General features: G+C 45.9%; 1 protein-coding gene across 8 annotated transcripts in view; it reads right to left on the bottom strand.

The window, feature by feature from the left end:
• Positions 1–13,250, bottom strand: part of OSBPL3 (oxysterol binding protein like 3) — a 911,347-nt gene that overhangs the window by 415,231 nt on the left and 482,866 nt on the right. For all 8 annotated transcript variants that reach the window (XM_069211408.1, XM_069211401.1, XM_069211406.1 and 5 more), the window contains one exon: positions 1,499–1,552. In XM_069211408.1, the coding sequence (XP_069067509.1) occupies positions 1,499–1,552 (54 nt within the window). The remainder of the gene's footprint in view (positions 1–1,498; positions 1,553–13,250) is intronic.

The following is a 13,250-nucleotide window of genomic DNA, read 5'->3' on the forward strand; positions in this document are numbered from 1 at the left end:
AGATCACCCAAAACTTTCCAGGCCGATGCTGAAGTCAGCATTGTATGTTTTTTGGAAACTCTTGTGAAGATTCAAATGGCGGCAAAGTTATTAACAAAACAAAACCCCTTTTTCCTATGGAAACTACGTCCTAACTATAACTACCTAGAGGCGACTGCCACTAGGATAGATATATATGTGTATATAGACGTGTATTGAAAAGAATATTGAGAACCATGGACAGTGTCCTAATCAAACTTACTAACTTGTTAGACCCTGCACTGGGTCAGGCAGCATCTCTGAAAAAGAACTCAGAGAAAGATACCACTTGGAAGAAACAAATAAAAGATTAGTAACTTAGAACAAGACATGCAAACAGATATAGGAAACTGACAAAGGCAAACTAGCTCGTCCTGCTCAGCAGTGGCCTGTCACATTCAGGAGGCAGGCAAGCATGGAGTAATTTTGCAAGACATGTATTTTTAACAGCAGGACAAAGGGAGGTGTGACATGTTTGTTTGCCTTCTAGGCGGAAAAGTTAGTTACTAACTTAAGACTTATCTGACTCACACGCCTCCCCCCCCCCAGGTGGAATTTCAAATTGGTCAGATACACATGGTTTCTAAGAATAAAGTTACACCAGATGGTGTTTGGAGAACATAACTTAGTATGGCTGAAATAAAAAAAAAAGAGGATCTCTAAAACAACCATCAACATACACCAATAAACAGTTCAAATTGTAAGTCTCCATAGTAGTTGTTTCGAAGACTCACATGCCAGCAACTAAATCCAGCAGAATCTATTTGCAACATAACTGGAAATTCCTCTCCAGTCACTAAGTAAAATCAATCCAATGGACCAGACGAGAGTTAAACAGCAGACACAGAAGATACTTCAAAAAGCTGCTTAAAACTCTGAACTCCGCCCACAATGAAAATCAAATATTTATCAACAGATTAATCTTGCATAGGCGTGAAACAAAGTTAGCCATCTAAACAGAGATGCAAGTTTGTGTTTGACAATGATTTTGCCACCTCATAGTTTTGCATTTTTTTTGTGCCTTTTGGCTTATTACTAAAGAAGGTATCGTTGGTGCCAAAATAAGTGTTGGTGTAGTTTGGCTCGTTCTCTTTAAAGTCACATGGATTAGAGATGTCTGAGTTAGATCACGCAGCATTCTTGCTTCATGATTATAATAGACACCATAAATGTGGTATTTGCCATGCTTGGACTATTTTTCAAAGGGACTATTTTTCTGCAACCATCACAGATTTGTCAAAATGAGTTCAAAAGTAGTGGATAACTTCAAACTATCAAAGTGAATTCGTTTTCAGTAAAACCGCTTCAGTTGAGACTGGTGATGAAAAAGAAAAAGCATGCAATGCAAACATGTATTTAACATTTAATGCAGTCGGTATAGGGAGCAGTCTGCTTAATGAAGCCTCTTAATTGTGGGGTATCGGAAAGGAAACAAGCAAATTGCAAATTTTCATAAGGGTATGTATAGTTTGAAACTTACATCGCCTTGGCCCTTCGCATACTTCAAAATTCCTTTGTCCAGGAAAAAATATCTCTGTAAACAATAGAAAACAAAAGCATTACATGAATTAGTATGATATATAAATATATGAAGAAAGGCCTGTGAGATAGCTCAATGAAGTTGCTGCAGCTCTCAGCACGCTACTAGCAGGTCAGTTAATGAGTAAAAACTAACAGAAATTATTTCCTTAGATAGGACAAGCTTTAAGCGTTTAGCAGCAGTATATACTGAAAAAAACGGACATTTTCCATCAATTTCAGTAAAATACTTTGTGGGACTGAGCTACAGTATTGTAATTTAATAGTAAGGACCCTTCAATGTGAAAAAGACATCTTGATTGAGGGTTTTACTGGTTAAAGGACAGTACATTTACGAGGTATAACAGCTAATATAAACAACTAATTCATAAACATACACCTGCCCTCAAATGAGATTGAGTGAAAAGCTTTGAATACACATACTTGTGTTTTCACTGTCCGAATGTAAGTAAAAGATGGTAAGCTAGATCAGAACACACATCCCTTACAATAAGCCAACAAATTCATCTGCACGAAAAATTAATTATGCTGTACAACATCACAAGATATGGGCAAGGCGAACACGTTTGGGCAACCTAGAATGCGGAATCAGCAAAAGATTGCTACACAAATTATAGGTGGCCAATGGAAGTCTCAACATTTAAGATAGGTGTTGGAAATGGCTCTTTTTGCAGGTTTACCCCAAACTTTTTGCCTTCTTCTCCTATTTTTTTGAGGTCTGTCTTTGCTGGTTTATTGTCTCTGCGCACTTTAGCACTGATTACCAGTGGTAAAGTGCAAGTGCTCCCTATAGAAATTGTACTGTTGATTGGGTTATCCATGATTGGCATATTTGATTTACTAGTAAAGTGAACTAGAGGTGCCCAGGGTCTGTAAATCAAATGCTACTAGTGGACCTGCAGCACTGGTTATGCCACCCACATTAGTATCCCTGTAAACATGGCTCAGACCTGCCACTGCAGTGTCTGCGTGTGCAGTTTTAAACTGCCAATTTGACTTGGCAAGTGTACTCACTTGCCAGGCCTCAACCTTCCCCTTTACTACATGTAAGGCACCCCTAAGTTAGGCCCTAGGTAGCCCTATGGGAAGGGTGCAGTGTATGTTTAAGGTAGGACACATACTACTGTGTTTTATATGTCCCAACAGTGAAATACTGTCAAATTCGGTTTTCACTGTGCAAGGCCTATCCCTCTCATAGGTTAACATGGGGGCTGCCTTTAAATATCCTTAAAGTGCAGATTCCCTTTGAGAGCAGATATAAAGTTGGAGTTTAAGGTCTCTGAACTCACAATTTAAAAATACATATTTTAGTGAAGTTGGTTTTCAAATTGTCGGTTTGAAAATGCCACTTTTAGAAAGTAGGCATTTTCTTGCTTATACCATTCTGTGAATTTGCCTGTTTGTGGAATGTCTGTCTGGGTCAGTTTGACAGTTGGGCTTTTCACACCTCTCCTCTAGACAGTGACACAAAGGGGGTGGGGTGTAGCTTGCATATCTTGATTAGCCATCTGTGCTGGAGGGGAGGAGAGGAGTGGTCACTCACACCTGAAAGACTGTGCCTGCCCTCACACAATGCCTTCTCCGACCCCCCTGGTGAGTATCTGGGGCCTGGCCTGGCCAAGGAAGGATCTTGCAAACACTTGAGACTTTGCGTTGAAGTTTATCAACTTCAAAGGCAGAACTGGGTATAAGAAGAAGACCCAAAACCCCAGACTTTTAGAATCTTTCTGGAATCAAGAGGAACCTCTGCCCAGGAGAAGAACTGAAGAGCTGAAGGAGGAGTACTGTCCCTTTGCTGTGTTGCTTTGCTGGACTGGCCTGCAGTTGCTGCTTCTGCCTGAAAAGAGTGCAAAGGGTGAACTTTGCTGTGTGTCCTGCTTGAGAAAATTCTCCAAGGGTTTGGAGTAGAGCTTGCCTCCTGTTGGAAGTCTCAGGGACACCAAAGACCTCAGTTTCCTCGACCTGCAACACTGGGACCTGTGTTTTGTGCTGTTCAAGAGGAGAGCCCACCGCGACGCCGCCAACAACGCTGCTGGCCTGCACCATGACCTGCCGACGCCACACGGAGTCGCATTGCCCTGCTTCGCACCGCAAACCTGGTCTCACTGACTCAGTCATTGGACGACTTCACTGAGCCACTGCTCGCACCGCGACCTGTGGGCCCCGCACTCCGGCATCGCCTGCTCACACCACAGCCTGGGCATCCCCGACAACGCTGCTCCTGCTGACACTGGTGCTGCTGCTTGCACCGTAGCCTGTGGACACCGCTCATGAGGTACACAAAGCACCGTCCCGTCCCGCACCGCAGCCCTGGTCCACCGACACCAGCACCAGCAGTCTCCTGTGTCATCACCGGCATCCTGCCTGAACAGTGGCCTGTGGACACCGCTTGTGAGGGTTACGAAACACCGTCCCATCCCGCACCACTGGCTTGGGCCTACCAACGACAGCGCTTCAGCAACAACGCCGCTGCCTGCACCGTGACCTGTGGACACCACACGTCGCACCGCCCCGCTTCACACCGCAGCCCTGGTCTCACCAACGCCGCTGGATGCAGTCACAGAGCCGCTGCCTGCACCTTGACCTATGGACACCGCACGTCGCATCGTCCCACTTCGCAATGCAGCCCCGACGCCATCCACGCCGGCTTACCGGACGTCATCAGCCTGGAGTTCGATCTGCAACGCGTGTGACCTCAAGGGCCTGACGTCTCCTGCACCGACTCTGGAACCTATACCGCGACATCAGTAACGCCGCTCTCCGGAGCTCACCGCCAGGATCATGACACCCTGCAAATCCAAGGTACTGTTTGCAGGTCTTCCCGACACCGTAGCTGGCCCGCAACGCTGCGGCCGGCCTGAACTGTTGGTTTTGTTGATCACAACGCCGTCATAGCCCCAGATGGAGCTATCGACTTCAAGGAACTGTAGTTTTGAGTAAATCTTGCAGAATTCATACTTTTCTTACTGTATGTTGGATTTTTGTCATATTTGGTCTTGTTTTATATAGGTAAATATTGGCTATTTTTCCAAAACTGGTGTGGTGTCCTTTTGTAGTGTTTTCTCTTATTACTGTGTGCTATGTGCAAATGCTTTACACATTGCTTCTGAGATAAGCCTGACTGCTTGTGCCAAGTTACCAAGGGGGTGAGCAGGGGTTACCTGAGCGGGTACCTCCCTTATCCTGACTAGAGTGAGGGTCCCTACTTGGACAGGGTGCAAACTGCCTGCCAACTAGAGACCCCATTTCTAACATTGGTTGTCAGCGGTGAGGGTAGGACTTGCATTTGCACTTGACTACAGTGTTGGTGTACACTACTACCATATTGCAGACCATTACGTGCCACATACAGTTGTTTGTTTTTGATTTTGTTTCTCTTTGACCTATTTTGGATCTTGAGTTCAAGTGAACCCCAGCAACATCATGTCTCAATCAAAAGCATCTTGAGTTACATCCCAGGATTTGTTTTTTGAGGAGAATAGGTTGGAAACCTATTCCATGAAGGAACTGAAGGCAGTTTGTAAAAACAGGAGCTACGGAAGGTGCTGAGGGCCTGGGTAGCAGCCAGAACTGCCAGTGGGCAGTCTGAGGATCCAAATGGAGAGTCTACGGACACAAATCCTAGAGAAGATGTACTGAAGGTGCAGCAGCTGCCCGGGGGGGGAGGGGTAACCCCTGTGCCAAGCAGCAGTGGTGGATCAAAAGGACTGAATCCAGAGGAGCTGAAGGACAGGAGAGAAGCCAGGAGGCACCAGATTGAGTTGGAGAGATTAAAAATGGAGGCTCAGAGTGAGCAACAAGCCATGGAGGAAAGAAAGATGCTTTTGGACCATGAGCTTAAAGTAAAAGAGCTGGATGTGAGGAGCAGGTCCAGCCAGGATGGTGGCAGCAATTCCTCAGTGCAGTCAGACAGAATTGTGCACATTCCTAAAAACGTAGGGAGAGAGAGTACAAGAAGGGATATGACATACAAAGGTGGTTTCAGGGATATGAGGCGTCCATCCACATGAATGGGGTCCCTGAGAAGAAGTGGGGAGCAAGATTGTGGAACCACTTCACAGAGGAGGGGAGCAACACTTTGCTAGCTTTGGGTAAGGGGTACAACCTCACCTACGCTGCCATGAAGGAGTCCCTTCTCACTCGGTATGGTCTTACTCCTGACAAGTACAGGGATCAGTTTAGGCAGAGTAAGGAAACTGTGTCCCAGACCTGGTTAGAGCGTGTAGATTCGTTTTGCAGAGCACTGGGTGGTTGGGTGAAGGGCAGTAATGTGACAGATTTTCAGGGGCTGTACAACTTAATTGTGTGGGAGCACTTGTCTAGTCTGTGTTTTGCAGAGCTGCGCCAGCACTTAACTGATAGTAAGCTGACTGACCCCAGGAAGCTTGCTATGGAGGCAAACCACTGGGTGAGTACCAGGGTCCACAAGAAGGTTTATGGGGGAGACTCCGCCAAAGGTGGGCAGGGTTCCCAGAAGAAAGAGGGAAGTCAAGGGAGACTCAGACAGGTCCCAGGATAACGAGGGAGAAAGAGTCCCTGGCCCATTCTGACAGGAAGGAGGGAGGTTCTGGTAGGTGGTGGCCCAGGGCACCCCATTTTCAACCCCGGTGCTTTGAGTGTTCCCAGTTAGGACACATGAAAAGGGACTCTGTCTGTCCTAAGACAACCCACATTGGTGGCCCCTCTACTGAGGTGGCTAATTTAGCCTTAGGGGGAGGTAGCCCCCAGGGGCAGGTCATAGACCATACCATGATATCCCTTCTTTGGGAGGTTGACTCAGAGGGGGAGTTGGTGATCCCTGAGGGTGGGGGGAGTCACTTTCACCAGGTAACAGTGAATGGGGTCCCAGTCACTGCTCTGAGGGACAGTGGGGCTAGCCATACAATGATGGTGAAAAGGCTTGTCTCCCCAGAACAATACACCGGCCAGGTGTGTAGGGTGACACCAGTCCATGGGCAGGACTTCTTCCATCCTATGGCCCTGGTAAACCTAGAGTGGGGCGGGGAGGTGACCCAGAAGCGGGTCATAGTCAGTACCCAGATGCCCATAGACTGCCTTCTGGGCAATGAGTTGCCCCAGGTGTAAAGGGAACTGGGATGGGTGGCCCCCAGAGGCACCCTCACAGTTCAGTTGTCTCGGGGTACCACTCCAAGGCGGAGGGTACAGGATCCCAGCACGAGGGACAGGAGGAGGGAGAGCCCACCCCTGTCCCCTGCTCATCCGGAGGGCACAGACCCAAAAGGTGAGTGACCAGTCTCAGGACACCACCCCTGAACTGGTGGGAAGGAAAGTGGAAAAGGGTGCACCTGGGGTTACTACCCCCCATTTTTTAAAACCACAGAGACTAGAGACCCTAGCATGGCCTGGGTCCTGACTCTTGACACTGATAGCTGTCAGTGGCCTATGTTGGTTGTTATCCTTGTGGTCAGAGTTTTCCCTGCGAGGGGGACTGAAGTCAGACCCCAGGGGTGAAATGGGCCACATCACACTGTTGGCCCTGGTGGTACTGTCTGCCTACTGGGATGCATCTGTGAGCAAGGTAAGGGTAGGTGCTGCACAGATAGAGTTCTCAGATAAGGAGAAGAGGTCCCCCAAAGTTAGTTCAGTGGGCCCTGAGAGTGTTGACCGAGGGATCAACCTGGGTTCAGAGAGGCGTAGAACTGACAAGAGCTCCTGCAGTAGTAGGATATTGTCCAGGTTCTATCGCCCTGAGCAGGGAAGTCCAGCAAGGTATTGATTGGCCTACCCTGGCTTTAGGCTGGAGGGGGTTGTGTTGGAAATGGCCCTTTTTGCAGGTCGTTCCCGAAACTTTTTGCCTTCTTCCTCTCATTTGTTTTAGGTCTGTCTTTGCTGGTTTATTGTCTCTGTGCACTTTACCACTGGTAATCAGTGCTAAAGTGCAAGTGCTCCCTATGGAAATTGTACTGTTGATTGGGTTATCCATGATTGGCATATTTGATATACTAGTAAAGTGCACTAGAGGTGCCCAGGGTCTGTATATCAAATGCTACTAGTGGGCCTGCAGCACTGGTTATGCCACCCACGTTAGTAGCCTTGTAAACATGGCTCAGACCTGCCACTGCAGTGTCTGTGTGTGCAGTTTTAAACTGCCAATTCGACTTGGCAAGTGTACCCACTTGCCAGGCCTCAACTTTCTCTTTTACTACATGTAAGGCACCCCTACGTTAGGCCCTAGGTAGCCCCATGGGCAGGGTGCAGTGTACGTTTAAGGTAGGACATATACTAGTGTATTTAATATGTCCTAACCGTGAAATACTGCCAAATTCGGTTTTCACTGTGCAAGGCCTATCCCTCTCATAGGTTAACATGGGGGCTGCCTTTAAATATACCTAAAGTGCAGATTCCCTTTGAGAGCAGATAAAAAGTTGGAGTTTAGAGTCTCTGAACTCACAATTTAAAAATACATCTTTTAGTGGAGTTGGGTTTCAAATTGTCTGTTTGAAAATGCCACTTTTAGAAACTAGGCATTTTCTTGCTTATACCATTTTGGGACTCTGCCTGTCTGTGGATTGTCTGCCAGGGTCAGTTTGACAGTTGGGCTGTTCACACCTTTCCTCTAGACACAAAGAGGGATGCGGTGTAGCCTGCATATCTGTGCTGGAAGGGAGGAGAGTATTGGTCACTCATACCTGAAAGGACTGTGTCTGCCCTCACACAATGCCATCTCCAACCCCCTGGTGAGTATCCGGGGCCTGGCCTGGCCAAGGAAGGATCTTGCAAACACTTGAGACTTTGCTTTGAAGTTTGCCAACTTCAAAGGCAGAACTGGGTGTAAGAAGACCCAAAACCCCAGACTTTTAGAATCTTTCTGGAATCAAGAAGAACCTCTGCCCAGGAGAAGAGCTGAAGGAGGAGTACTGTCCCTTTCCTGTGTTGCTTTGCTGGACTGGCCTGCAGTTGCTACTTCTGCCTGAAAAGAGTGCAAAAGGGTGAACTTTGCTGTGTGTCCTGCTTGAGAAAATTCTCCAAGGGCTTGGAGTAGAGCTTGCCTCCTGTTGGAAGTCTCAGGGACACAAAAGACGTCAGTTTCCTCGACCTGCAGCACTGGGAACTGTGTGTTTTGTGCTGTTCAAGAGGAGAACCCACTGCGACGCCGCCAACGATGCCGCTGGCCTGCACCGCGACCTGCAGACGCCACATGGAGTCGCATTGCTCTGCTTAGCACCGCAACCCTGGTCTCACCGACGCCGTCATCGGACGTCTTCATTGAGCCGCTGCTCGCACCGTGACCTGTGGGCCCCACACTCCGGCATCGCCTGCTCACGCCGCAGCCTGGGCATCCCAACGATGCCTGCTGACACCGGCGCCACTGCCTGCACCGTGGCCTGTGGACACAGCTCATGTGGTACACGAAGCACCATCCCGTCCTGCACCGCAGCCCCGGTCCACCGACGCCAGCACCATTGACATCCTGCCTGCACCGTGGCCTGCGGACACCTCTCATGAGGGTCACAAAGCACCGTCCCGTCCCGCACTGCTGGCTTGGGCTTACCAACGACAGCGCTTCAGCAATGACGCCGCTGCTGCCTGCACCGTGACCTGTGGACACCGCACGTCGCACCGCCCTGCTTCACGCCACAGCCCTGGTCTTACCGACGCCGTCACCGAGCTGCTGCCTGCATCGTGACCTGTGGACACCGCAAGTCGCATCATCCCGCTTCACACCGCAGCCCTGACACCATCCATACTGGCACACCTGACTTCATCAGCCTGGAGTTCGATCTGCAACGCGTGTGACCTCAAGGGCCTCACGACTCCTGCACCAACTCCAGAACAGACACTGCGACGTCAGTGACGCCGCTCTACGGAGCTCACCGCGATGATCATGACGCCCTGCAAATCCAAGGCACTGTTTGCAGGTCTTCCCCACACCGTTGCTGGCCCGCAACACCGCATCCGGCCTGAACTGTTGGTTTTGTTGATCACGACGCCGTCATAACCCCAGGTGGAGCTATAGACTTTAAGGAACTGTAGTTTTGGGTAAATCTTGCAGAATTCATATTTTTCTTACTGTATGTTGGATTTTTATTGTATTTGGTCTTGTTTTAGATAAATATTGGCTATTTCACTAAAACTGGTGTGGTGTCCTTTTGTAGTGTTTTCACTTCTTACTGTGTGTTATGTGCAAATGCTTTACACATTGCTTCTGAGATAAGCCTGATTGCTCGTGCCAAGCTACCAAGGGGGTGAGCAGGGGTTATCCGAGTGGGGGACCTCCCTTAACCTGACTAGAGTGAAGGTCCCTCCTTGGATAGGGTGCAAACCGTCTGCCAACTAGAGACCCCATTTCTAACAATAGGGTTAACCAAATGACAAATTGCATCTCTCACATAAATTTTATAAAGTTGACAGAAAATGTAAGAATTAAAGAATTTCCAGGTCCATGGTGCCACTCTAAATCGTGGAAACTGTGCATTTAAAATATGAGCTTTTACACTTGAATCAGGTTTTGTTGGTGAATGGAATGAGGAACAGTTTTCAGTGCATTAACCCCATCCCAAACAAAGTATCCTTGCTCCCCTCAAACATTTTGACATCCCTCTACACACACCTCCTTTTTTATATTTTCTGTACATGCACACCTATATTGGTCCGTTAGCACCCTCATCCTTTGCTGACAATACGAGATCTTTACCTGCTATGTGCCCATTGAGCACATTTGCGAATAGTTACAATTTCAATGGAGCACTGTAGCCTAAGGGCCCACCAAGACACTCAGAGTGAACTCTTCAGGGGTGTCGAGTATCCAGGTGGTTAGTCTTATGAGTACATCATATGTACGTACATCAAGAAAGATTTTGCAAACAGAGAACATGTAATAATATGCTATTCTTGCCAAGTCAAAAGACTCATTTTCAGGACCACCCCTTTGTTTTTAGTCACTAGATTCATGCCAATGAATATTCAGTTTCGTTATCCCTGTCAAAGTCTAGGGAAGTCCTTCACAGCAAGTATCATTGTTAAATTGCCTGAAAATGTCAATAATATTATAAGTGCCAATCTTCCTACTTTTGTCAGCCATTTTGTGTGGCAGTGTCTTTAACATTTTTTAGTGTCAGGTGTTTTCTCCATTCTAATGATGCAGGGAATATGCTTGCTATTCTCAAAGGTACTAAGGTCTTCAAGTTTTTGGAAGGTGGTTATTTCTTTGAAGATGAGTGAAAAGAAATTCAAAAGGGCATTAACACCAGCAATAGCCATCATAGCTTGGTTTCGAAAAAGAGTTGTCTTCAATTTTTAAAAAAGAATGAGAAGTATAATTTTCTTAATCAAACAGGTTGTTCAATAATAACAAAAGAGAAGCCCTTATATAAATGTGACTTCTCAGCTGATGCCAGTAAGAGCAAAGAAAGACTGAATACAGATAGTAGTTCTCCTGATCCAACTACAGGTCATATGGTCTCCTGGGCTCTTTCTGTAGGGAGTACCAGCCTTGCTCTTGAGATTCCAACTGCTGCTGGATAGTTGATTAGTCCCCAAAACAGGAGCATCATATTGCAGCATCTGGGCAGTGCTAGCACTAGAACATGGGCATTTTAAATAGGAGAGATGAAAAGAGGACTCAGAAAAACTAGCAGCCTTATCATTCTTGTTACAATTACAGTCATGTTCCTTTTGGCAATACATGGTGACTGTTGAGGACAGCACAAATATAAGGATAAGCTTTCTCCTTAGAAAAGTTAGAAATACAATGACATGTGCAATTGTTTCATTAAGATTGCCAAAGGCTAACTTTGTTAGGAATAAGCTTGGCATCACAATTTTCTCTTCCAATTCCTGCCCTTCTTGTTGTGCTTTTTTGATTTTTTTTTTCGTGACATAACATTCCCTTGGGCCATCCAGCTGCGAGAATATGTAGTAGTCATTCCAATTAAGCTGTGATGGAATTTAGGGTCATCTAGAAAAATCACTGGTTCACTACATATCAGAGGACTGAGAAACAGTGTTAGTTGCATGCAAAATTGATGAAGGATCGGTTGCAAACAGAGTACTGACCAATTTCTTTGTGCATCGTTCAAATTGGTTAAGATCTGATGCAGTGGAGAAAATAACTTTTTAAAAGAGGAACTACAGAGAGAAGGGTCAGTTAGTGTTTTAGCAACATGTTTCTCATAACAGGAATGCCACTTTGTCAGACTCTGTATGGGGATACCCTCTATATATAAAAAATAAAAAAGAGGCTAAGGGGTAAGTCCCTAATACAAGCCTATATGTCCAGCTAGATGGACTGCTAGATGTACATACAATACATAAAAGGAGTCCAAGAAGGCCCAAGAGTAAGGTGAACCTAAGTAGATGTAAATTAAAGACAACATTTCTTAAGAATGTGGGGAGATATAATTTATGCAAATCAATTGCCAGACAATCAATAATAAAATTTGAAAGGCCATACAAACACCGTCTGAAAAAGGTATAAAACGGGGAAAACAAATCCACAATTGTCTAAGCAGAAACTCCTAAAAGTGTACCCAAGGTGAAACAAATGAAGTGGTATATCTTACTGTAAAGGGGCTGTTAATGGTCCCTTATGCAACCAATCTATTAAATTGACACTTGAGAGAAGATTTAGAGTGAGGAAACAAATGTATTGGCAAACTAATGCTCACCAACTAGGATATATACTGGGAGGAAAGCTCACTGAAAATGTAGAATCCTTCAATTTGTTAAAAAGTATGTGCAGACGGCTGATCACCTTTATAGCCAGTTTCCCCTCGATCAGCCACAACTGTACAGAGGAGGAGGATTTAAAAAAAATAAATTTACATCTTGGGTCAAAAACTACAGAACAGAGGCTACCCAAGATGCCGCATCAGACAGGCCATTAAACAGATTTGGCACTATTCCAAGACACATTACTTACACCTAGATCACAATCTAACCATGAGGACAGGCTCATATGTGTTTCAACCTTCAACTCTCTCAAATAAAACTGTGAAAAGTATCAAAAAACATTGGTACATTCTATCTGTTTGTGGTGGTAACTACCCACTTCTCATTTAAAAGATGTGTGATTACACTGCTGGCATGTTAGCACAAGTCCTCTTATTTGCAGTATGGTATATATTGTCCATTGCAAAATTTGTACTCACAATTGAAAGTATTCCCCATCCAATATAATTATAGTCAGTGCTGGACATTTCCGTACAAGTACTTCAAGCTATTTAATCAGCAGTGAGAAGTTCTTAGATGTTGGGGTGCTTAACATTCTGCTATCAATTTCTCAGGCCAAGTACCTTTCCCAGACCAGGTGAATCCCAAATAGCTTATCAGACATTACAGCTTCCTTTCTGAGAAGCAACACATGCACGTTTGGGAGACGAACACTGGCATATTAGCACTAGTCCCCCTGGTGTTAGTGACTCATCCCTCTTGCACATAATTCATAAGTCACTACTGTACTCAGATGCAAACATCTTGGATCAAAAACTACAGAGACTACCCCAGCCATGCCATTAAATATGTTTGCTATTGCCCTAGGGACAGATCCATTACTCTGAGATCCCAAACCAATCATGAGGAATGTTTCATATGTCAACTTTCAACCCTCAAACTAAAATGTGAAAAGTAACAAAAACACTGGCACATGCTAGTGACATTAAATTCCCACCTCCCATGTTTGTGTCTGAAAGGGTCAGTAAGCTCAAAGATCAGTTACTAAGAGCATATAGTCA

The sequence above is a fragment of the Pleurodeles waltl genome, chromosome 10, assembly GCF_031143425.1.
Source record: "Pleurodeles waltl isolate 20211129_DDA chromosome 10, aPleWal1.hap1.20221129, whole genome shotgun sequence".
Taxonomy (NCBI): Eukaryota; Metazoa; Chordata; class Amphibia; order Caudata; family Salamandridae; genus Pleurodeles; species Pleurodeles waltl.